This window comes from Anomaloglossus baeobatrachus, chromosome 5, assembly GCF_048569485.1.
Source record: "Anomaloglossus baeobatrachus isolate aAnoBae1 chromosome 5, aAnoBae1.hap1, whole genome shotgun sequence".
Lineage (NCBI taxonomy): Eukaryota > Metazoa > Chordata > Amphibia > Anura > Aromobatidae > Anomaloglossus > Anomaloglossus baeobatrachus.
Window position 1 is genome coordinate 41,046,640 of NC_134357.1, and position 25,041 is coordinate 41,071,680.

A 25,041-nucleotide genomic window follows, 5' to 3' on the forward strand; every position below is an offset into this window, starting at 1 on the left:
AGACTTCGAGAAAGAGAACTATGATAAGCCATGGACTTCCATAGCCCCCCATCCCAGATGTGGCCCCCCAATCCCCACCCTGGATATGCCCCATCCATCCTTCCTACAGTCCTCACCCTGGATGTGCCCCATCATAAGCCATGGACTTCCATAGCTCCCACCCTAGAGGGATAGAGATAGAGGGATAGATAGAGGGATAGATAGATAGATAGAGGGATAGATAGATAGATAGATAGATAGAGGGATAGATAGATAGAGGGATAGATAGATAGAGGGATAGATAGATAGATAGATAGAGGGATAGATAGATAGAGGGATAGATAGAGGGATAGATAGATAGAGAGATAGATAGATAGATAGAGGGATAGATAGATAGAGGGATAAATAGATAGAGGGATAAATAGAGAATATAGATAGATAGAGATAGATAGATAGACCGATATTATGCTGAATAGATATATAGACAGACAGATGGATAGATTGAAAGACATATATTAGGATAGATACATTTTAGGATGCATAGATAATAAATAGATATTAGCATGGATAGATAAAAATTAGGATATTAGAAAAAAATAACAGGCAGCACTCCAGAAAAAAATAGAAAAAAGTGGACTTTAATAACTAGAATTTAGGATAGATAGATAGATAGATAGATAGATACAGTCATATGAAAAAGTTTGGGCACCCCTATTAATGTTAACCTTTTTTCTTTATAGCAATTTGGGTTTTTGCAACAGCTATTTCAGTTTCATATATCTAATAACTGATGGACTGAGTAATATTTCTGGATTGAAATGAGATTTATTGTACTAACAGAAAATGTGCAATCCGCATTTAAACAAAATTTGACCGGTGCAAAAGTATGGGCACCTCAACATAAAAGTGACATTAATATTTTGTAGATCCTCCTTTTGCAAAAATCACAGCCTCTAGTCGCTTCATGTAGCTTTTAATGACTTCCTGGATCCTGGATGAAGGAATATTTGACCATTCCTGTTTACAAAACAATTCCAGCTCAGTTAAGTTTGATGGTCGCTGAGCATGGACAGCCGCTTCACATCATCCCACAGATGTTCAATGATATTCAGGTCTGGGGACTGGGATGGCCATTCCAGAACATTGTAATTGTTCCTCTGCATGAATGCCTGAGTAGATTTGGAGCGGTGTTTTGGATCATTGTCTTGCTGAAATATCCATCCCCTGCGTAACTTCAACTTCGTCACTGATTCTTGCACATAATTGTCAAGAATCTGCTGATACTGAGTTGAATCCATGCGACCCTCAACTTTAACAAGATTCTTGGTGCTGGCATTGGCCACACAGCCCCAAAGCATGATGGAACCTCCGCCAAATTTTACTATGGGTAGCAAGTGCTTTTCTTGGAATGCCATGGTGTGTTTTTGCCTCCATGCATAACGCCTTTTTGTATGACCAAACAACTCAATCTTTATTTCATCAGTCCACAGGACCTTCTTCCAAAATTTAACTGGCTTGTCCAAATGTGCTTTTGCATACCTCAGGCGACTCTGTTTGTGGCGTGCTTGCAGAAACGGCTTCTTTCGCATCACTCTCCCATACAGCTTCTCCTTGTGTAACGTGCGCTGTATTGTTGACCGATGCACATTGACACCATCTGCAGCAAGATGATGCTGCAGGTCTTTGGAGGTGGTCTGTGGATTGTTCTTGACTGTTTTCACCATTCGTCTTCTCTGCCTTTCTGATATTTTTCTTGGCCTGCCACTTCTGGGCTTAACAAGAACTGTACCTGTGTTCTTCCATTTCCTTACTATGTTCCTCACAGTGGAATCTGACAGTTTAAATCTCTGAGACAACCTTTTGTATCCTTCCCCTGAGCAACTATGTTGAATAATCTTTGTTTTCAGATCATTTGAGAGTTGTTTTGAGGAGCCCATGATGCCACTCTTCATAGGAGATTCAAATAGGAGAACAACTTGCAAGTGGCCACCTTAAATACCTTTTCTCATGATTGGATACCACTACCTATGAAGTTCAAAGCTCAATGAGGTTACAAAACCAATTTAGTGCTTTAGTAAGTCAGTAAAAAGTAGTTAGGAGTGTTCAAATCAAGAAATTCATAAGGGTGCCAATACTTTTGCACTGGTCAAATTTTGTTTAAATGCGGATTGCACATTTTCTGTTAGTACAATAAACCTCATTTCAATCCAGAAATATTACTCAGTCCATCAGTTATTAGATATATGAAACTGAAATAGCTGTTGCAAAAACCCAAATTGTTATAAAGAAAAAAGGTTAACATTAATAGGGGTGCCCAAACTTTTTCATATGACTGTAGATAGATAGATATTAACCTTTTCCTATCCAATAAAATTTCCTGTTCTGGCCATTGAAATCCTATTATAATTGGGAAAAAAACGTCAAAACAGAATTTTGCAATATGAATGAATCTTAGTAAAATAAATCAACATGCAATCAATTTATTCACATGTGAATGATAAACAAGCCATGAGTTTGGGATTTCCTTAGTTGCAGTTGAATTTTTGGAATGTCCCCCCGGGAGGACTCAGGATAAGAAAAGGTTAAGATAGATAGATATTAATATAGATAGACTGACAGACAGGTAGATAATGGATAGAAAGAGGGATAGATAGATATTAGGATAGATAGATAGATTAGATGTATAGGTGATCGACAGATCAGATACATAGCTGATATATTAGAATAGATATATATTTGTTGTAGATATTTACATGGATAGATACAAAGATGCATAGATAAATAGATCCATAAATACAAAGATAGATGCATTGATATTAAATAAATGGATAGAGCCATCAAAATACAGATACAATGATACAAAAATTATTACAAGAAGGAGTATACAAAAAAAAAAAAATATCTGCGCTCCGGTTATGTTAAAATTTTTGTTGGCCTCACAGTCTTAACAGTGTTCTGTGAAGGAGCTCGCTGTCCCCTCCGGTCACTGCTGCGCAGGTGTGCACATGCAACGTCAGGTACTCGGTGACTGCAAGAAACAATGGCCGCCCCACTTGTGGTTTGCACGAAAGAAGAGCAGCGTGCACTGATTAATTTTTTTTGTGGTTAGAGGGTGTCTGGTGTTGATATTTATCGAAGACTTTGTTCACAGTATGGAGAAGGTGTGAAGATGGATGCATAAGTCAATGATAATATATTGTACGGCCAGAGTGCGGATACTTTTTGACTCCCCCTTGTACGTAGATACATTGATTTTCTTTATTGTATAATGGACGCCCGGGGGCGCACTAGATGGGCATCTTCTCTGCCTGGCCATATACACTATACGCATTAGTTAGATAACTCATCGCGGGCTCTTCGCGAGCTGACATCATCTTCCATTGTGTTTACTTGACCTTCCCAGCTCTCTGCATATTGTAAGGTTTCTCCGATGGTTGTGAATGTTCCAGACTTCTTCTCATTATGTGGCAGATAGCAGAAGATTGTGGCTGCAGTGCGAGGATCTCGCTCCTGCCGCGTCTCCACGCATTTCGTATTCCTCTTACGCAGTTGGGTTGATTCACTGCTCCAGTACAACTTCATGATCTCTAATGTAATTAGCTGTCAAAGTCTTATGAATGCTAATTTACGCTCCCAAGCTAAACCTATATAAATCAATATACACTTTTTAATTATTTCAGACAAATGCAAGACCCGGCATTATGTAAGGATATCCAAACTAATTACTGAACATTAACAATTCCCATTTCTCTTGTCTATATCTGACAATTCCTCGAACGTTCTATTACTCCGTTTTAATTTTGAGTATCCCGGGGAAAATAAAAATGTTTCTTTCCAGGGGAAATTGTTATCCAGCGTCCTGATCCTCCTGTGGTGGGAAAGGTAAATCACTACAGCATTGAATTATACTGGGACATCAATAATGACTACAAGCGCGTCGGGCCTCCGAGCAAATGGTTCAAGTTTTCCATTGAGGAAGAAGATGTTAAAACCCATATGTACGGCACTGTTTACTCGTAAGTATATATTGTACCTGCTTCATATAATATTAGCTCTTGGTATGTTGAACAGTTTTCTATAACATTAGCCTTTCTGTAGAATATTGCACATACCAATATGTTAAAAATAAGACACAACCACCAACCCAATGTAATCAGAACAATGCCATATACACTCCTGTGCAAATGTTTTAGGTAGGTGTGGAAAAAATTCTTCAAAGTATATTTGCTTTAAAAAAAATAGAAGGTATACAAGGTACTTATAGTGCATCATTAAGGTATCTCCCGGGCAAAGACTTAAAAGCAGACTGGAGTTTCAAGTCGTGCTGTTCAGGCTCTTTTGGCAATATTGAGGACCATAGACAATTGGTCGGCCAAGGAAACTTATTGGAGCAGATGAAAGACACATCACGTTTACTTACCTTTGAAATCGGAAGATGTGCAGCAGTTCCATCAACTCAGAATTGGCAGCAACCCATGAGACCAGCTGCACTCACCTACTGTTCGGAGAAGTCTGGTCAAAAGTGGTCTTCATGGAAGAATTGACCATATCGTCAAGATGAAAACAAGGTCTTCTGACTCAACTATACACCAAGACATAGAAACATCGGTGTAGCAGGTGATGTGGACTGATGAGTCAAAATGTGAAATATTTAGCTATAACAAAAGGCAGTTTATTCTCCGAAGGGATGTAGTGCAGCCTAATTATGAGGACCTGTAGGGTAGTGAAGCATGGAGGAGAGTTCTTCTAAATGTGGGGCTGCATTTCAGTTAATGGATTTGGAGATTTGGTCAGGATTAATAATGGCATCAATGCTAAGAAACACAGGCAGATATTTATCCATCAGGTAATGCCATCAGGGAGGCGTCTGATTGGCTCCAAAATCATTCTGCAGCAGAACGACTCCAAAAATCCAGCCAATATTATTAAAGGGAAGCTGTCATCATATTTGTCCCCTATAAGCTGCAGCCACCACCAGTAAGCTGTTATATACACTATACTAGAATACTGTATATAAGTGCAAAAAGTAAAAAAAAATAAATATCCAGGTCACTGAAACGGAGGCAGCAATCCACGTACGGTGCAGGAGAAGCTCATATGTCGGCAATGATCAGTAGAAAAGGTCGGTGTTCTGCATCAACGTCCAGGAAGGAGGAAAGATAAAATCAAAGTCTTTATTATAAATCCATAAAATAGTGCAGATATTAAACAAGGGCAGACATGGTACACGTTTCGGACAATCAGTCCTTATCTATAGTCCTACTAGAAATAAGGATTGATTGTCTGAAACACGTACCATGTCTGCCCCTGTTTAATATCTGCATGATTTTCTGGATTTATAATAAAGACTTTGATTTTATCTTTCCTCCTTCAAGGAAGTTGATGCGGAACGCTGACTTGTTCTGCTGTATATAAGAGCCCAGGCTGGTCTTTATACTCACCTGGGGGGGCGATCCTGTCCGATGGGCGTCACTGGTCTCGGTCCGGCGCCATCTCTCTTCCTTCCATCGCCACCCTCCTTCCCTGCTTATTGTGGCTGACTCGTCCTACATCATCCACACAGAGGCCTCCATCGCACTTCTGCACATGCGCACTTCTCTCTAGCCTGCTGAGGAGACAAACTGTGGAAAGAGAGCGCAATAGGGTCTTACCCCAAAAATATATAGGGTGAAATGCACGTAGGTTACCAAGTAGAGTTGTGAAAGTCACAACAACTGTATAGGCATAGACAATAAGTCAGCGGCAGCAGTTACCCCTCAATAGTAGTAGAAATGGGTAGGAAAACGGCTAATTTAAATACCGCGCCAACGACCACTCATGAAGATGATGAAATTAATGTAACTTTTTTTTCATGCTCAGGTCTGGTCTACGCGTTTCAGGAGGCTCTGCTCCCTTCCTCAGGACAATACAAGCACAAGACACATCAAAATCTCAAATTTTGTTGTGTCTTGTGCTTGTATTGTCATGAGGAAGGGAGCAGAGCCTCCTGAAACGCGTAGACCAGACCTGAGCATGAAATAAAGTTACATTAATTTCATCATCTTCATGAGTGGTTGTTGGCGCGGTATGTAAATTACCCATTTTCCTACCCATTTCTACTACTCTAGTCTGCTGAGGGCAGAGCAAAGTATTGTAGTGCACATGCGTCAACATTCTTTGACTTTTCCTTGCTCCTGCGCATTATAGTACTTTGCTCTCAGCAGGTCAGAGAAAAGTGTGCATGCGCCGGAGCACAATGTTGGACTCTGTGTGGATGACGTAGGACGAGTCATCCACACGGGGCTGGGAAGGAGGACGGCGATGGAAGGAAGAGAGGAGGCGCCGGACCGAGACCAGCAACACCCATCTGACCAGACCGTCCCGCACGTGAGTACAATCAAAGATTTTATTATAAGAGTTATACAGATTTGCTTGGGCTTTTATATACAGTATTCTAGAATGCTGTATTTAAGGGCTCACTGGTGGTGGCCGCAGTTTATAAGGGACAAATCTGGTGACAGGTTCCCTTTAAGAACGAGGAGTCCTGGAGGGAATGATCCGGCCCCCACAGAGCCCCGATCTCACATCATCCAGTCTGTCTGGGATCATATTAAGAGACAGAAGGATCCGCACAAGCCTCATACATAGAAGATCTGAGGTCAGTTCTCCAAGATGTTTGGAAAAACCTCCTTCTGAGTTCCTTCAAAAACTCTGTGCAGTGTACCTAAAAAAAAAAAAAAAGTAATGAAGGCGACGGGCGTTCACCAAATATTGATTTGATTTACATTTTTCTTTTGTTCATTCAGATTCCATTTTATTAATCAATCAAAATACAATAATTCTATTTCTGGAAGCTTCTTACTTTTGCAGCATTTTTTGCACACCTGCCGAAAACTTTTGCACAGTGCCCAGTGCACAGTATATCACACAGTCTAATGGAAAAATAACAATATCACATACCAAAGAATATCACACGCCAATAAAATAAAGAACATCACCAAAAATGTCATAAAAACAACATCATACACTGTACCGGTAATTAACATCACATACTCACACAATGTAATAAGAGCAGGATCTTATATAAGGGGTATAAATACAATATCACATGCTACTTTTTTTTTTAATAAAGTACCGTATCTCTGCTTTCTGTACATTGTATCCGGTTTTTAAGGGATCTTTTTTTTTTTTTATAAATGACATGCGGAGGCCGGGTGTCAAAATCTCTTGTGATTTCAGGGACCAAAAATGGATGAAAAAACAGATTTGACGTCTGGCTACAATGTTACCAATAAATGGATCAGTTTTTCATCTTTTTTTTTTAATGTCTTCATGTATGGCAAAAAGCGCTTTGGGCAGAGCCGGGGTTCATCTGCTACCTCTGCACTTCCTAAATTTGCAACCCTGTATGAAAACAGTATTGGGTGCACTTGTGGGTTGGTACCATGAACACAGGCAAGTATTTCGTGAAAAAAAAAGAGCGGACAAATAATGCTGGAGCTGCAGTAAGTGATGCTTAGGGTACGGTTCCACTTGCGTATGACTCGTGTGAGTCTCGCATCAGTATCACCCTGCACGGCTGCACATTTTCCTGACAGCAGCAGGGCAGGTCGGCTGCATGTATTTCTATGCAGCTGCAAGCTCATGCTCCGGAGAGCGTCAGGCCGTGCCGTGTAATGTGATACCGGTGCGAGACTCGCACAAGTCATACGCAAGTGAAACCGTACCCTTATTGTAATGATCACGGGAGCAAGCGGGGAATGGACCCTCTGGGCCGCAGGACACAGAATACCTGAGGGGCTGGACTATGGTTTACACCAGGTTTTCACCAGAGCCTCTGATTGTGAGGGTCTTATGCTGCAGATAGTAACCAGGTGCCACACAGGGAGACTGGTGCTGCGACAGCTGACCCCAGAGGTATGAACACGGAGAGTCTCTAATGAGGCAGGTGCAGCCTGGACGACTGACACAGCAGGCTTAGCTGATGGGGTACGATGCAGCAACAGCCAGTACACAGGCTTGGCTGATGGAATATGATGCAGCAGCGGCCGGTACAGCAGGCTTGGCCGATGGAATATGTATGATGCAGCAGCGGCCGGTACAGCAGGCTTGGCCGATGGAATATGTATGATGCAGCAGCGGCCGGTAAAGCTGGCTTGGCCGATGGAATATGATGCAGCAGCAGCCGGTACAGCAGGCTTGGCCGATGGAATATGTATGATGCAGCAGCGGCCGGTACAGCAGGCTTGGCCAATATAGAACAATTTGGCAGCAGCAGTCTGGGTCTATGAAACAGACAAGTGTAAATAACACAGCAGCAGCACCTGAACACCTAGCACCACGTCTCTAGGAATAGGCCATATTGCCCAAGCACCTCCCTGATGGAGTACAATGCAGTAGCGGCCGGTACAGCAGGCTTGGCCGATGGGGTACGTTGCAGCAGCGGCCGATATTGTAGGCTTGGCTGATGGGATATGATGAAGCAGCGACCAGTATCGCAGCCTTGTCGATAGAGTACAATGCAACAATGGGCAGTATAGCAGGCTTGGCCTATGGAGTATGATGCAGCAGTGGCTGGTATAGCAGGGTTGGCCGATGGAGTACGATGCAGCAGCGGCCAGTACAGAAGGCTTGGCCAATGGGATATGATGCAGCAGTGGCCGGTATAGCAGGCTTGGCCAATGGAGTACGATGAAGCAGCGGCCGGTACAGCAGGCTTGGCCAATATGGAACAATTTGGCAGCAGCAGTCTGGGTCTATGAAACAGACAAGTGTAAATAACACAGCCGTAGCACCTGAACACCTAGCACCACGTCTCTAGGAATAGGCCATGTTGCCCAAGCACCTTAAATACCTGATGCATCACAGCCATAGGCTGAGAGGCACTTCTGGGTTAGGACGTAGTGGTCCTTTAAGAAAAGGTTTGTGCACCCTAGGAGCACTCCAAAGAGTCCTGTGTGGCGTGACCAGGCCACAGGAGACTGCGTCAGGCAGGGACCGGGATTGATCAGCTACCGCAGAGTGGCCGAGAATGGGAGTGTGCCCCTGGAAGGGGGCAGGACAGAGCGGAGACTTCGCTAAGGGCATTACACGTATGTTGTTATTTTATAGCATTACCTGCATGACATCCCTTCCCCCTATTCTGCCTAAAATCATCTGCACGCTTTCCGTCCATGCCTCCTCTCACAGAACCTAAAATACTACATTAGTAACACTTTTCCTATGAAGCACTTTCCATGGGCCACTTACTTTACTGCAGGAGACCGAGGAAACCTGCAGCTGTAAGGGTCTCTGCGCCAGAATCGACTCGTTCTCCTCATTTCACATGTGCATATGAAATGCCTTCACAGCCACACGCTCAGCCATATAGGGGCAGCACATTTATCAGTATCGCTGCTGACATCCCCTATTAAAATGAGGATTGTGTAGCAGAAAAGGCTCGGCGGTGGAAGAGCGATCTCAGGGTCATAGCCCGTTTAATAAAACATGGGTCTACAGCCGTTATATATTGTAAAGATTCATTCCTGCAGACCGGCACTAATAGAAGAGATTGAATGGAGCGGTAGCCAAAGCAATCCTGTGCTAGATTACTGTATTGTATCACCATTACATCACGATTTATTACAAAGGGATTCCAGGACTTTGATATTTATGGACTATATAATTAGGATAGGTCTTCAATATCAAATCGGTGGGGGTGCGACACCAGTCAGCTGTAGACTCTGTGTAGTGGGCATTTTTGGGTACTGCAGCTCTGCTCCCATTCACTTCAATGGTGTTAGTTCCACTAAGGCATTTTATGTTATATAAATTACTAGCTGTAGTACCCGGGATTGTACCTAAGTGTCTCTCTGTCTGTCTCTCTCCCACTCTCTCTTACCCCCACTCTCTCACTCTCCCTCTCTGTCTCTCTCTGTCTCTCTGTCTGTCTCTCTCCCTCGGTCTCTCTCTCTATCCATCTCTCCGTCTCCCTGTCTGTCGCTCAGTCTGTTTCTGTCCCTCTATCTGTGTCTGTCTGTTTCTCTGTCTGTTCCTCTCTCTCTGTCTCTTTCTATCTCTGTTTCTCATTCTGTCTCTCTCGGTCTCCCTATATCACTGTCTATCTCTCTATCTGTCTCTCTGTCTCTCTCCTTGTCTGCCTCTCTCTGCCTGTCTCTCTGTTTCTCTCTATCTGTCTTTCTCCCTGTCTGCCTATCTATCTCTATCTCTCTGTCTCTCTGTCTCTCTATACGTCTTGGTCTGTCTCTCTGTCTATCTCTCTCTGTCTCTTTCTGTCTGCCTGTCTCTGTCTCTCTGGTCTCTGTCTGTCTGTATCTCTGTCTCTGTCTGTCTGCATCTCTGTCTGCCGGTCTGTCTCTTTCCCTGTCTGTCTCTGTTCGTGTCTGTCTCTTTCTTTATCTGTCTCTCCACCGATATCATATTACCTCACACATAAGCTTCTTATATTATGAATGTCCTTCGTTGCCTATAGCAACCAGTCACAGCTCCTATTAATAGACAAAAAAGACTGACTGCACTCCTCGACCTGACGTGTGAACAGGTGCATAACTGAACATGACATAAAATACAAAAAAACAGTTTGCACTCTGATAATGCTAAAGTATGGAAACCATGAATATGTGAACATGGACCTGCATTACTGCTAAGGAAAATCTGAGAAAAATGAGATATTTAGCATATATAAATGGCCATTTGTATATCTGCCCAGTTGCCCCTTCACGGCATATCTCGTAACTGGGTCCCTGACGCTATGCTGAAGCCTCTCTCTAGGTTAAAAACCTCCTGTGTATGGGCAAGTAGGAACCTGCTATATAGGATAAGATTACCTGTGGCAACTGTCATGTTCAGTTATGCACCTGTTCACACGTCAGGTCGAGGAGTGCAGTCAGTCTTTTTTGTCTATATGAAGAGGGTCATACCTTCTGACCGTGCACCCTTCCCCCCCAGTTGCCACAGGTAATCTTATCCTATATAGCAGGTTCCTACTTGCCCATACACAGGAGGTTTTTAACCTAGAGAGAGGCTTCAGCATAGCGTCAGGGACCCAGTTACGAGACATGCCGTGAAGGGGCAACTGGGCAGATATACAAATGGCCATTTATATATGCTAAATATCTCATTTTTCTCAGATTTTCCTTAGCAGTAATGCAGGTCCATGTTCACATATTCACAGCTCCTATTAATGACCTGTAGCTCTCAGCTCTATTGACTTTAATGTAAGCAGGCTTTTTGACAATTAACTAAAGCGCGGTTTTAAATTTGCCCCTCAAAATATAGTCTATGACATTCCCTGAGTCGAATGAGATGTCTGTGCAAAATTTTGTGATTGTAAATGCAACAGTGCATATTCTTTTAGTGGATACACACACACACACACACACACACACACACACACACATACATACATACATATACACATACATATATACACACACATATACACACATACATACATACATATACATACACACATACATATATACACACACACACATATATACACACACACACACATATACGTACACATATACATACATACACACATACATATACATGCACACATACACACACATATACATACATACATACACACACATACATACATATACATACAAACACACATACACTCAGCTTTATATATTAGATAATCACTGCAGTCTTTTCACCATTATCATTTGTAAAGGGCTTTCCCAGAACTAGAATCAATATTCTGAACATGCATCAATTGCCCCTTTTGTGTCCTTAGTTACCTTTTATATGCATTTTTTACACTGGTCCTTGTTTTGATCCCACACATCTGTTCCAGTTTCTGTTTTCCAGCCTACATTTCCGATTACCACTAGTCCTGCATCCAGTCCAGCAGTTGTATCCCTGACTGTCATGCCGGCGTCACATGGTACGATATATCATACGATATGTCGGCGGGGTCACGTGTTTAGTGATGCACATCCGGCATCGTTAGAGATATCGTAGCGTATGAAAGCTACGAGCGACAGTGAGCGAGCAAAAATACTCACCTTATCGCTGCTCGTTGACACGTCGCTCATTTTCAAAAAGTAGTTTCTTCTTCTCTGCATCAGTTGTTCATAGTTCCCGAGGCAGGACACATCGCTCCGTGTGACACCCCGGGAACGATGAACACAGCTTACCTGCGTCCCGCCGGCAATGCGGAAGGAAGGAGGTGGGCGGGATGTTTAAGGCTAAGTGCGCACTAGACAAGTGATTTTTCTCAAGAATTACGCCGGAGCTGTGTTTTTGGGGGGGTTAATAAAGGGGTGAAAGAGGAACTTTTTGTCTTTTATTTAAAATAAAGGATTTTTCGGTGTGTGTGTTTATTCACTTTACTTACGGGTCTTTATCATGAAAGCTGTCTCATAGACGCTGCCATGATTAAACTCGGACTTAAATGGCAGCGATCCGCCGCCATTTAACTCATTATTACCCTGGATTGCCACCGCATCACGGCAACAAGAAGAGCCGTGAGACTCCGGGACTGCCGCATAATGGATGCGACAGTCCCGGGTCAGCTGCGGCTGATATTCTCGGCTACTGGAGGGAGGGGGACATTAACCCTGGCCCTCTCCCTCCCCAGCCTGAGAATACCGGGCCGCCGCTGTGTGTTTACCTCGGCTGGACGGTAAAAATACAGCGGAGCCCACGTGTTGTTGTTTTTTTTATATGTCCGTTTGATTTGTATGTGTATTCTATATGTCTGTGTGTGAGTGTGATGTGTGTGTGTACTTTATGTCTGTGATGTGTGTGTTTACTCTCTGCTCCGCTTCCTCTTCTGTCATAATGACATCACTTCCTTGCAAACCGCAGGCAGTGATGAACATTACCGCAGGTAAATCGCGGCTATACCGAGGGTATACCGCACATCATTTGCTACCCGCGGTATTTCGCGATTACATTACAGTGAATGGAGTGAAATACCGCAACTACCTGCGGAAAAGAAGTGACATGCACATTTTCTCAAGAAATTTTCTCAAGAAATTCTGCAGAAAGAATTTTCTTGAAAAAAACCCGCAGCGTGCGCACAGCTATTTTTTTCCCATAGGTTTTGCTGGGAAATGTCTGCAGAAAGATTACAAACATTTCTCAAGAAATTTCTGCAGCAAAACCGAGGGTAAAACCGCTGGTAAAAACGCAGTGTGCGCACAGGGCTTAAGTCCCACTCATCTCCGCCCATCCGCTTCTATTGGGCGGCCGCTGTGTGACGTCGCTGTGACGCCGAACGTCCCTCCCCCTTCAGGAAGTGAATGTTCACCGCCCACAGCGAGGTCGTCCGGGAGGTAATTACGTGTGACGGGGGTTAACGACTTTGTGCGCCACGGGCAACTAATTGCCCGTCACGCACAAACGACGGGGGAGGGTACGATCGCTCGTGCGATTGCACGATAGATCGTACCGTGTGACGCCGGCTTTAGTCTCCCCTTTTTTCACCAACTCCAAGCACCATTGAGGCATCTGTAGTGCACCTTCCAAGGCAAGCGGAGAGCGCCCCCTGGCTGCCCAAGGATAGTCAGCTAGCAGTGCTGTTCCATTTGAATCAATAGTTCACAAAGGAATGGATTTTATGGGAAGTTGCAGAGTTATGTGACCTGCAGCAGGGACTGGAGTCCAGAACAAAAATTGGTAATATAAAGCATTTGCAAACCAGTGGCAGATGAGGGGCACAATGAAAAATAGTGGACAATCCCTTTAATCTGCACATCCACCTTCTGAGCTGAGTGTTGGTGGTCACTTATGCTCAGTCATAGTATAATGACCCTCTGTTCACTGCAGAACCGCTGATTAAAAATAGCTTTTCGACCTGCTTGTCAGGGATGCAGCAGAGCCCCTGAAGAAGCATGCCAGTATAGCTGAGATATCCCCTGCAGAGGAAGTAGGTAGGGACCATATTGTCTGCTGCCACAAGGCAACGTGGATGATTCTAGCTTGAGCCCGCTCAACACAGATTAGCAGCAAGTAGTTGCCCAAGGCAAAAAGAGACTTACTTTGTCTAGAGTGTGCTTACCCCTCCTCCCAACACATACAGAGTTGCAGCAGTCAGCCTCCAGGAGAAGAAGGAGACTGATTCTGTCTAGAGACCTCCCAGCTGGCATAGAGAAAAGGAAACTGATTCTGTCTAGGGTTTGTTCCCCCAGCACAGATCCATAGCAGTCAACTTCCAGTGGAGTAAGGACTTTAGAATTAGCTGCCAGATGGTAAAGGACACTATTTCTGTCTAGAGTCCGCTCTGAGCTGCCAGAGGCAAAGGAAAAATAATTTTTCTTTCTAAAATCTGCTTCCAGTAACACAGATTAGCATCCATCAGATGGGTATGCTCCTAGCTGCAATAGGGGATAGGAGACTGATTCTCTTGTGATCTTCCTCACCGGCACAGATTTGCAGCAGTTAGCTGCCAGAAGAGTAAGGAGACTTATTCTGTGTAGAGTTTGCTTCCCCCAACACAGATTCATAGCAGTCAACTTCCAGTGGAGTAATAAGTCAGATTCTTTCTAGAGTCAGCTGCCAGGGGGGAAAGGAGACTGCTTCTGTCTAGAGTCTGCTCCAAGCTGCCAGAGGAAAAAGAAGACTAATTCTTTCAAAACTCTGCTGTCAGTAACACAGATTACCAGCACCTAGCTAAGTGTGCTTCCAGCTGGCATAGCGGATTGGAGACTGATTGTCTCTTGAATCTTCCCCCACAAGCACAGATTTGCAGCAGTTAGATGCCAGAGGAGTAAGGAGACTGATTCTGTCTAGTCAGCTGCCAGAGGAGAAAGGAGACTGCGTCTGTCTAGAGTCCGCTCCAAGCTGCCAGAAGCAAAAGAAGACTAATTCTAAAGTCCACTGCAAATATCACAGATTAGCAGCAATCATCTGGGTGTGCTCCCAGCTGACATTGGGGAGAGGAGACTGATTCTCTCTGGAATTACCAGCACCTAGCTAAGTGTGCTTCCAGCTGGCATAGCGGATTGGAGACTGATTGTCTCTGGAATCTTCCCCCACAAGCACAGATTTGCAGCAGTTAGCTGCCAGAGGACGAAGGAGACTGATTCTGTTTAGAGTCCACTCCTATAAGGGAAAGTAGACTAATTCTTCATAGCGTTCGCTCCCAGCTACCAGAAGAGCAAACTAACTGATTGTAACAAGAGTCCAATACCAGCTGCCAGAGGAGTAAGGAGACTGATTCGGTCTAAAATTCGCTCTGAGCTGCCAGAAGGGAAAGGAGACTGATTTTTTTTCAAGAATCAAGTCCCAGTAACACAGATTAGCAGATGCCAGAGAAAGGAGACTGTTTCAGAGCAGAATGAGCCTCCAGCAGCACTAATGGGGAACCATAGAAGCAAGAAAATGATTGAAAATTTTTATTTTGTTTGCTAGAAACACTTTGGAATGGATATTTTCATATTATTTGGATTTTTTACATGAAATGTATTCATTGGATAACCCATTTAATTAGGACATGGCACACAATAGGCGCTTCCTTGCTATATATAAGCTCAGCTACTTGCACCCAGACCTCGGATGAAAGCCTGGCGGAATATTCTATGGCTTCTGTAACAAGATCTGACGTCTCGCTATATTGCCGAGCGTACGCAGCGATTCCTACATCTTGATACAATATTGATACATATATCCTATTGACAGCTGTGCATGTTGCAGAGAAAATGGCAATAAACCGTTGTGCGCTGTCATCACATTCCCAGCATATTCCACTTTCTCTATGAACTTCAAATGACCCTCCCCGAAAACGGGGCCCGCTATGTGGATCCTCATGGCTTCACCCCATTAAGAGTCCCCATCCGTATGTCTATTATTACGCTGCGTGATTATTCCCTATTGTTTGATTATTCTTCTGCTTAGTTCACCCCCAATATTTCACGAATCGCAGCCCAGGAGGATGCGCAGTGACCTCCAGGTGGCCACTAGGTGGCAGAATGACCCTATATATATACAGTACTGTGCTGCTATCCGTCTCTGGAGACTGCTTGATTTATATATTACAGGTTTTAATACATGAAGGGGGATAAAAAGCCTGGACTATTGTTGGAAAGTAATTTTTGATTAAAGATGATGAAGCTGCAAACAAGCCTGCTGATATGTTTTTTCTTTTCTCGGTCGGTGACATAAGACTGGTGGCAGTCCCTGCAAGCTCCATAAATATTACATGAGAGCATTTATTTTCCGTAGGTTGCAAACCGTGAGCCAGTCAGGTGAATGCTAATTACAGAAAATAGCCATCTGATGTTAGCTTTATAGTACGCACATAAAAATAAGGAATTGTGCAATATATTGGATTAGCGAAATCTGCTTCTTTCTCCCCCTGGAGGGATCTTTCACTGTCAAAAGTCTCAATTCAATTCAATCTGTTTTGAATTAATACAGATTTTCCCATTACTGAGATAGGGGATGACAGTTGGTGCCTATAAGGTTCTATGGAATGTGAAGTAGCTCCTCCCTCCTGCATACAATTTTAATACATGTTTCCCCAACAATAAACTCTAGGAAGGATTTTTGAGTATGCTTAAAATATAAGCCCTACTCCAAAAATAAGCCCTAGTTTTGCACTTCCATAAGGAAGTGTCCAAGCAGCTAAAAAAGGTAAAGAATAGGGGGAGACAGCTGCTGTAGAACACAGGGAGACCTGACAGTGACGCACGCAGATCTGTATGTGAGAGCCCATTCACTTGCCAACTCTAATTGCTTGGGGTCTGGTAAGTGCGATTCTTTTACAGGGTGTCTGCTTTCTTTTGGAGGTAAACTTAGCAGTACATAGAGAATAATACATTTAAGCAGGTAATTTATCCCATTGTAAATATGGTATGTGCCCACCACTATAGGACTGGGCTGTCACGGTTTCGCCTCCCCGAACACATGGCTAGGGGGCGGAGCCTTCTCCCGGGCCTCCCTTCCAAAGCTTGGATGCTTTAAAAACTGACATCTCCAGTGAACCAGCGCCAGCTATAAGCTTAGAGCTGCATTGCCTGTGATTGCTGGTCCTGTAAGTGTTATCCTGATCCGTCTGCTTCTGTGCCCCCGTGCCCTGTCTGTGTTCCGTCCCTTAGTTGTCCCTCCATTCCTCTGTCCCCTCTCCTACCTCCCCACTCGGTTCCTTCCTCTGGTACTGACCTCGACTCTGCTTCTGCTCTTTCTTCCGGTCCTCCTTCTGCTCGTACTGTGCTTGACCCGGCCTGCCTGACCATTCCTCGCACGCCCTGCAGCTCTGCTCCCCAGCTGTGCTGTGATCCAGTGTGCGAGCACACACTGTGTATCTACTTCCTGGTTCTTGTTGCTCTGTGTAGTGTCTTCTGCTGCAGAGCTCCGGCTCCCCCTGGTGGCAGCTTGACATGGGCCTTGAGAATTGCAGCTCAGATAAGAAAATGTGCTTCTGAGCCAGTAAGGCTATGTGTCCACATTGCTTTTTACCTGCTTTTTACCTGCCTTTTTGCTGCTTTTTCAACTGCAGCGTTTAATGCCAAAATGGATGTGTTCTGCTTTTCAAGCAAAGTCTATGGGAATTTGGGTTTCTTGTGCCCACTATGCAGTTCAAACTGCAGCCTTTTTCTGGCAGAAATGTGGGCAAAAACTCTGCTTTGCAGTTCAAAACGCAAATGGCAAAAACAATTGACATGTCAATTGTTTTTGCCATTTGGGTTTTGCACTGCAAAGCTGAGTTTTTGTCCAAAGTTCTGCCAGAAAAAGGCTGCAGTTTGAACTGCATAGTGCGGACAAGAAACCCAAATTCCCATAGACTTTGCTTGAAAAGCAGAACACATCTATTTTGGCATTAAACGCTGCATTTGAAAAAGCAGCAAAAAAGCAGGTAAAAAGCAGGTAAAAAGCAACGTGGACAATACTGTAGGAGTAACACAAAATGTTGATGTTCCAGAATGTGATATTTGAATGTGAATGTGATATTTGAATAAATGTTGATTTTTTTTTTTTAATTTTTTTTTTGTGAAATAAATAAATGTGGATTGTTGTTCATGGCAAAATATAAGACATCCTCTGAAAATAAGCCCTAACGCACATTTTGGAGCAAAAAAAATCTAATCTGAAACCCTGTGTTATTTTCGGGGAAACATGGTATCACCAACTGTCATCTCCTCAATAATGGGAAAGTCTGTCCTGAGATTTTACACGTTTTACCCAGAAATTGGGAGTGATTATTTAGGAGGAGAAAGAAGCAGAATCTCTCTGATATGTAACACAGTTGCATATTCTCATGTGTCCTATTGATGTATGGGGAAAAAATTAAAAATAATGGTTACTCTTTAAGGGCCCAATTCATCATTGCATTTCAGACATTTTTTTTTCAGCAAATTTTTGATTTGCAAAAGCAGTATCAATCAATTTACACCTTTTTTTTCAGGTTGACTTTTGTGGTTTAGGCTGTGTGCACACAGTGCATTTTTTTTATGCATTTTTTTTTTTTTTTTTTTTTTTTTACAAATCTGTACCAAAATCTGCTTCCCTTTCCTGAATCCAACGTCGTTTATGAGATTTCTGAAGAGCTGTGCGCATGTTCTTCTTTTTTTCCCTTCCAGATTTGGTGCAGAAAAAATCTGCAGTATTGCAATTGTTGGGGTCTTTTTTCATGCGTTTTTTTAGTCCTTTCAGCCATTGATTTCATGAAAAAAGTGCACCAAAAAGCCACACCAAAAAAGCATACATTTTTGGAGCTTTTTTTTGGGTACATTTTTCTACCAAAAGATGCAGATTTTATGCAGAAAATTTCTGCACCAATTTTCCTACCGTGTGCACATAACTTTAGACTCTGTTCACACAGGGCGTTTTTGCAGCATTTTTTTAGCTGCAGATTTGCCTTGGTTTTATGAAAATCCATGCTAATTAAAACGCTGCTTTTTACAGTCCCAGCACAGTCTATGAGACTTCTGAAATCGCATGCACACACAAACACCTGCAAATTTTTAAAAGAATTAAAATGTCAATTCTTTGCAGCATTTTTGCAACGGTTTTGCATTGAAACAACCCACTTTGTAAAAAAAAAAACGCTGCAAAAACACCACTAAAAACCATTACAAAAACGCACCAGAACCGCAGATGATATCAAGTAGATTTCCTGCGTCAAGATCAGGTTTAGGTCAGGAATAAAGCGCTGAAAAAACGTCTTGTGTGTACAGTCAGTTTTCCGAATTTCACGTCAATGCGGCTTTTCCAGATGTTTTGTGCAGATTCATGAAATACCACTCTTTTTTTACAGTCACACAGTTTGGCGCAACTCTATGTCAGTTTCCATGGAGCGATTTTTGTGTGTGCCAGGTTTTTGGGTTTTTTTCAACAGTTTTTGTGACATTTTGCAAAATGTTTTCCCCACTAAATAGTTGCAAAATCAGTTAAAGATGAAAAAAAAATCTTTTACGCTATGACGTAACTTTATATTTTATAATATTCAATAAGACGAGTTTAAAAAAAAAAAAAAAAAAAGTGAAAGAGAAGGATTATTTGGGGCTTTGCAGTTTAATCATGCCAATTTGGTTCAAAAATGTTACCGAAAACCTCAAGTAAAAAAATAAAATGACTTAGAAAATGGAAAAGGTGAATCTGGTCCTAAGGATTTTATGTCTCACTGATCCACATTTCCTTCTATTATAGTGGCTACTCCAAGCAACATGTCGTGGAAGGTTTAGAGCCCAGCTCCGGCTACAGGTTCAGGCTCAAAGTCACGGGACATAATGGAGAGTATGCGTACAGTCCAGTGGTCATGGTATCAACTACAAGTAAGTTTCCAGGGAACTTATATCCTCTCAAAAGGACGGTAGTCTCTTTACAGAGGTTGTCCAAGCTAAATAAAAACTTTACCAGGGGTGTAGAAGTAGGGAAAATAAACAGAGGCATTTTTACCACCACCCTGAATTCCGCGCACCCATTTTTGGTGGTTTTGTCAGCACCTCAAGTACTGAGGTCACCGGTGGTGTGTCGACATGACCTCTAAGGCCTGAGATTTGCTGCAATGACCAGGTGACTAGATAGGCGACTAATCAGATGTTTCTCTGGTCCCAATCACCAAATCACCGGACTCGATGGTCATGTGATATAAGAATGGAGACCTCTTCATGTCCGGTGCCGAAGAAGACCACCAGACCGGCCTTTTCTGGGATCTATGGGAGTGAAAGCAAGCGAGTACAGCTTAGGTTGACATTTCTACTACATCCAAGTTTTTGTTTAGTCCTCACCCCTCTTTAAAGGGAACCTGTTACCACTTTTTTGGCCTATAAGCTGCGGCCACCACCGGGCTCTTATATACAGCATTCTAACATGCTGTATATAAGAGCCCAGGCCGGGAGTATAACATAAAAAACACTTTATAATACTTACCTAACGGTCGCGCTGTTGGCCATATGGGCTTCTCTGTTCCCCGCTGCGGGCGTCTCCGCCTTTCGGCCATCTTCGTCCTCTTTCTGAAGCCTGGGAGCATGATGCGGCTGCGTCATACACACTCGCCGGTCCTGCGCAGGCGCACTACAATACTTTCATTTGCCCTGCTCAGGGCAGATCAACGTGCACCTGCTCAGGATCTGAATGCCGGTGGGTGTGGATGACGTCGGACTCGTCATGCACCACGGCTAGAGAAGGAGATCAAAGATGGCCGAAAGATGCTGCGCCGGGAACCAGACAACAGAGATGCCCATTAGGCCCACCGCGTGACCGTTAGGTAAGTATTATAAAGTGTTTTTTATGTTATACTCCCGGTCTGGGCTCTTATATACAGTATGTTAGAATTCTGTATATAAGAGCCCGGTGGTGGTGGCCGCAGCTTATAGGCCAAAAAAGTGGTTACAGGTTCCCTTTAAGAGAGTGCAGAATAAATAATTACAAAGGTATATATTCAGAAAAGATTGTATAGTGTAGAGATAAAAGAGGGGGATCATGTAGGTAGGTATACAACACAATGCATTGCATTCATTTTCTCAAAAAAAGTATGTTTTAGTAATGTGAACCTTTAACCAAAACTAGTCAATAGCTTTGGGGGTCACTATTGTCAAAATAGTAAGTTATCATTTAACATTTGGATAGGGGCAAACTGGCACACAATGACTACCTGAATTCCACCAGGTCTAAGCGAATCCCCGGTGAGCGTTGCAACACACAGGGTACATCAGGAACATGATACAACAGTGGGCCCTGGTGCTAGGGAAAGGGTAGCAAAGTCACCTCCTACACTCACCTGAGGCTGATCCTTGCACTCCCTAATGTCAGTCATTATACAGGTCCTGTCCCACAGCACCAATCACGCGCCGAGGCCCTTGCTTGCCCTGAACTCACCCTGGCTAGTGAGAAGTCCAGTGGGAGCACTAGTCTAACCACTACAATAATACAACTCAAGGGAGACAGACCGGGTGAAAATAGACACAGAAAGGAAAACACTCTAAGCTCCTCCAGTGCAGCTAAACACCACAGCTGCAATAGTCACAACTCCTTAGCTTCTCCCAGAGACTTGCTCCTTCCAACTTTGTCAGCATAAGTATGATGAGCTTCTATAACCAGCATCAGATGAGGTCACGTGACTATATATACCGAAGGGGAGTGATCAGAAGAGCTGCACCTGACATTAAGGTTCTAAAGGACAGCCAGATAGGAAAGAGTCCTTAATCCCTACAGCACCAAAAAAAAAGCAGATACATTTAAACACAAGCAGGCCTGCATATAATAAGGCGTTGTGACCTGGTCCCAGACTCGCCAGAGGTCTCCCGAGAGCACGGCACACCATTGACAATAACCATTGACTGCTGAGACATTTAGCCATCACTAGAATGGAGTGTTGGACCCCTAGAACCAGGATCTGCAGATTTGTTTGAATTGGGAGTGTACATGTTCGGCGTCCACTTCCGTCATTGTCTATGGGACTGCTGGAGAAAGCTGAGTATAGTGCTCCATTTCTTTCTGCAGTCCCATAGACAATGAATGGAGCGGAGTTCAAACAAGCTTCACCTCTGCTCCATTCTAAGATATAAGACCTTTAAAACAAGATGACATAGACCTGAATGGAGCACTAAACCCACCTGTATAACGACATACTGGGGGTGTAGTGGCCCCCCAAACCTGATGACCGGTTCCCTAAAATGTGACTTTACACATTGACATAGTGTGAAGCAAACACTCAATTATGCTAATTAATTATACGAGGATGATTATGATAATGAAATACATAAGAACACATGGCCAGTGAAGCCATCACCTCTCCTGTTGGTTATAGTCAATATTTTTCCTCCATTCATTTGTTATTCCTTCTGGAAATTTTATTGCATACTAGCTGTAGTATCCGGCGTTGCCCGGGATAGTAACTGTCTCTCTGTCTATCTCCCAGTCTCTGTCTGTGTGTCGCTGTCTGTCTGTCTGTGTCTTTCCTTGTCTGTCTGTGTCTATGTCTCTGTCTGTCTGTTTCTCTCTGTCTATTTGTATCAGTCTATCTGTCTCCATCTCTGTGTCTGTCTCTCTCTATCTCTGTCTGTCTCTATGTGTGTGTCTGTCTATCTCTCTCTTTCCCTATCTGTCTCTTACTCCGTCTGCCTTTGTCTGTCTCCTTGCCAGTCTGTCTCCTTGCCAGTCTGTCTCCTTGCCCGTCTGTCTCCTTGCCCGTCTGTCTCTTTCTAGGTCTGTCTCTTTCTAGGTCTCTCTCTTTGCCCGTCTCTCTCTTTGCCCGTCTCTCTCTTTGCCCGTCTGTCTCTTTGCCCGTCTGTCTCTTTGCCCATCTGTCTCTTTTCAGGGCTTTCTCTTTCCAGGGATGTCTCTTTCTAGGTCTGTTGCTTTCCCCGGATGTCTCTTTCCAGGTCTGTCTCTTTCCAGGTCTGTCTCTTTCCCCGTCTGTCTCTTTCCCCGTCTGTCTGTTTCCAGGTCTGTCTCTTTGCCCGTCTGTCTCATTCCTCGTCTCTCTCTCTCTCTCTCTGTCTGTCTCTCTCTGTCTCTCTCTATCCGTCTCCCCACCAACATCTTATTACCTAACACAGAAGCTTCTTATACTAACAATTTATTTTGTTCCTATAGCAACCACTGACAGTTGCTATTAATAGCCTGTAGCTCCTACCTCCATTCAGTTTAATGGAGGCAGGATTTTGGAGAGTAACTGTAAAGCGCGGGGTTACATTTTCCCATCAAAACATAGTCTATGATGTTCCCTGAGTCACATGCAGTGTCTGTGCAAAATTTCTTGATTGTAAATTCGACATACACACACACACACACACACACTCTCACACACACACACACACACACACACACACACACACACACACAGACACAGACACAGACACATACACACACACACACACACACATATATACATACAAACATACACACATACATACACTGAGCTTTATATATTAGATGTTGACAACTGGGTGTTACCACTCCCCCTTTATCAGAAGAGGGTGTATTCCTACACTTCATCCAATCAGAACTCAATAAATCAAACCCTGTATGACACTCCCCCATTATAAATTTCTATTAGGAGTAACAGAGGATCAGCACAACAAAGAGCCCTAAGGGAAGATGCGCTAGAATTTTTGAATTTGCAGAATATATAAATGTTTACAGAAGCAGAAATATCCAGAGAGGTGATGGGGAAAGTTTTGAGGTCCCTTGTGCATAGGGTCCCCTGCCAATAATATCTGATTATTGGAAGACCTGGCAATAAAAAAAAAAAATGTCTTCCAAACTATTATTATTAACTATTATTATTCTTCCGTGGCCGGACCATGTTTTTCACATCTTACCTTTCAGCATTGTGTTTTTGTGACAAGCGCCTTCTTTTGGGAATACCGCTTGCATCGCTGTGACAGGCCATGCCATCCGCCGTCTTAATTGGTATCCCGCCGTCCGCTGTCTTGTAGGAAGTATCTGATTTTCTAATGTTTTTTTTAACACTTTCCCAAGGTCAGATATCGTGTCTCTGAACGTGATATATAGGATAACATAAGCACAAGCAATCTGCATCTACCCCATCACTAAATCGCCCCGAGAAGTAAATAATAAATGACGCATAAATAATATTGGGTGAGATATGTTGTTCATGTGTATGTAAAAACAGTGGAAAAAAAATGAGCAGATGTGGATTATGACATAGAAAAGTGTATAAAATTGTAGGGTGACCATCGCGATATCTAGCAGGTCTCTTCCAGAATTTTTTTTTTTATAGGGGTTGTCCACTACAACTCACCTACTGGACCCGCCAACTCACCTGCTGAACCCAACAACTAACCTGCTGAACCCTCCAACTCACCTACTGGACCCACCAACTCACCTGCTGAAGCCGCCAACTCACCTGCTGAAGCCGCCAACTCACCTGCTGAAGCCGCCAACTCACCTGCTGAAGCCGCCAACTCACCTGCTGAAGCCGCCAACTCACCTGCTGAACCCGACAACTCACCTGCTGAACCCGACAACTCACCTGCTGAACCCGACAACTAACCTGCTGAACCCTCCAACTCACCTACTGGACCCGCCAACTCACCTGCTGAAGCCGCCAACTCACCTGCTGAAGCCGCCAACTCACCTGCTGAACCCGACAACTCACCTGCTGAACCCTCCAACTCACCTACTGACCCTTCGCTCCTCCTTCCTTCTGCTAGTGCTTGACACTTGTCTCCCGACTTTCTCCTCTGATCTTCCAACAGAGGAAGTACCAGTGAAAATTGCAGCCAATCAGTGGCCACTGATTGGCTGCAGTGGTCATGCTTCATCTAAGCGGAAAGAAAATCAAGAAACTGTTTTCTCCCACTCAGATGATACATGAGCACTGCAGATCTTCAATGGCCGCTGAGCAGATTTGTTTTGTATTTTTTTTTCTTATCCTCTAAACCGTCCACCCCTTCACCCACTAATAGAACTTTAGACAACACCGTGTTACTTAAAGACGTATTCCCATAATCAAAAGTTATCCCCATCTATAGAAATACAATCCTCAGCACCAAAAAGAAAAAGTAATGGAATTAACATCACATAATAGATACTGTAGACATCTGCAAATAATGAAAACAAAGAAACAAAACTTAAAAAAAATCATCTCAATTTATCTCGCAGGAATTCAAGCACTTACATTCAATGAGGTTATTAATGTGCTGAATTCACGTGGCA

General features: G+C 43.4%; 1 protein-coding gene across 1 annotated transcript in view; it reads left to right on the forward strand.

Annotated features, from left to right (window-relative positions):
* Positions 1 to 25,041, forward strand: part of FANK1 (fibronectin type III and ankyrin repeat domains 1) — a 153,690-nt gene that overhangs the window by 55,602 nt on the left and 73,047 nt on the right. The window contains exons 2-3 of the mRNA XM_075348444.1: positions 3,818 to 3,995; positions 19,564 to 19,688. Of these exons, the coding sequence (XP_075204559.1) occupies positions 3,818 to 3,995; positions 19,564 to 19,688 (303 nt within the window). The remainder of the gene's footprint in view (positions 1 to 3,817; positions 3,996 to 19,563; positions 19,689 to 25,041) is intronic.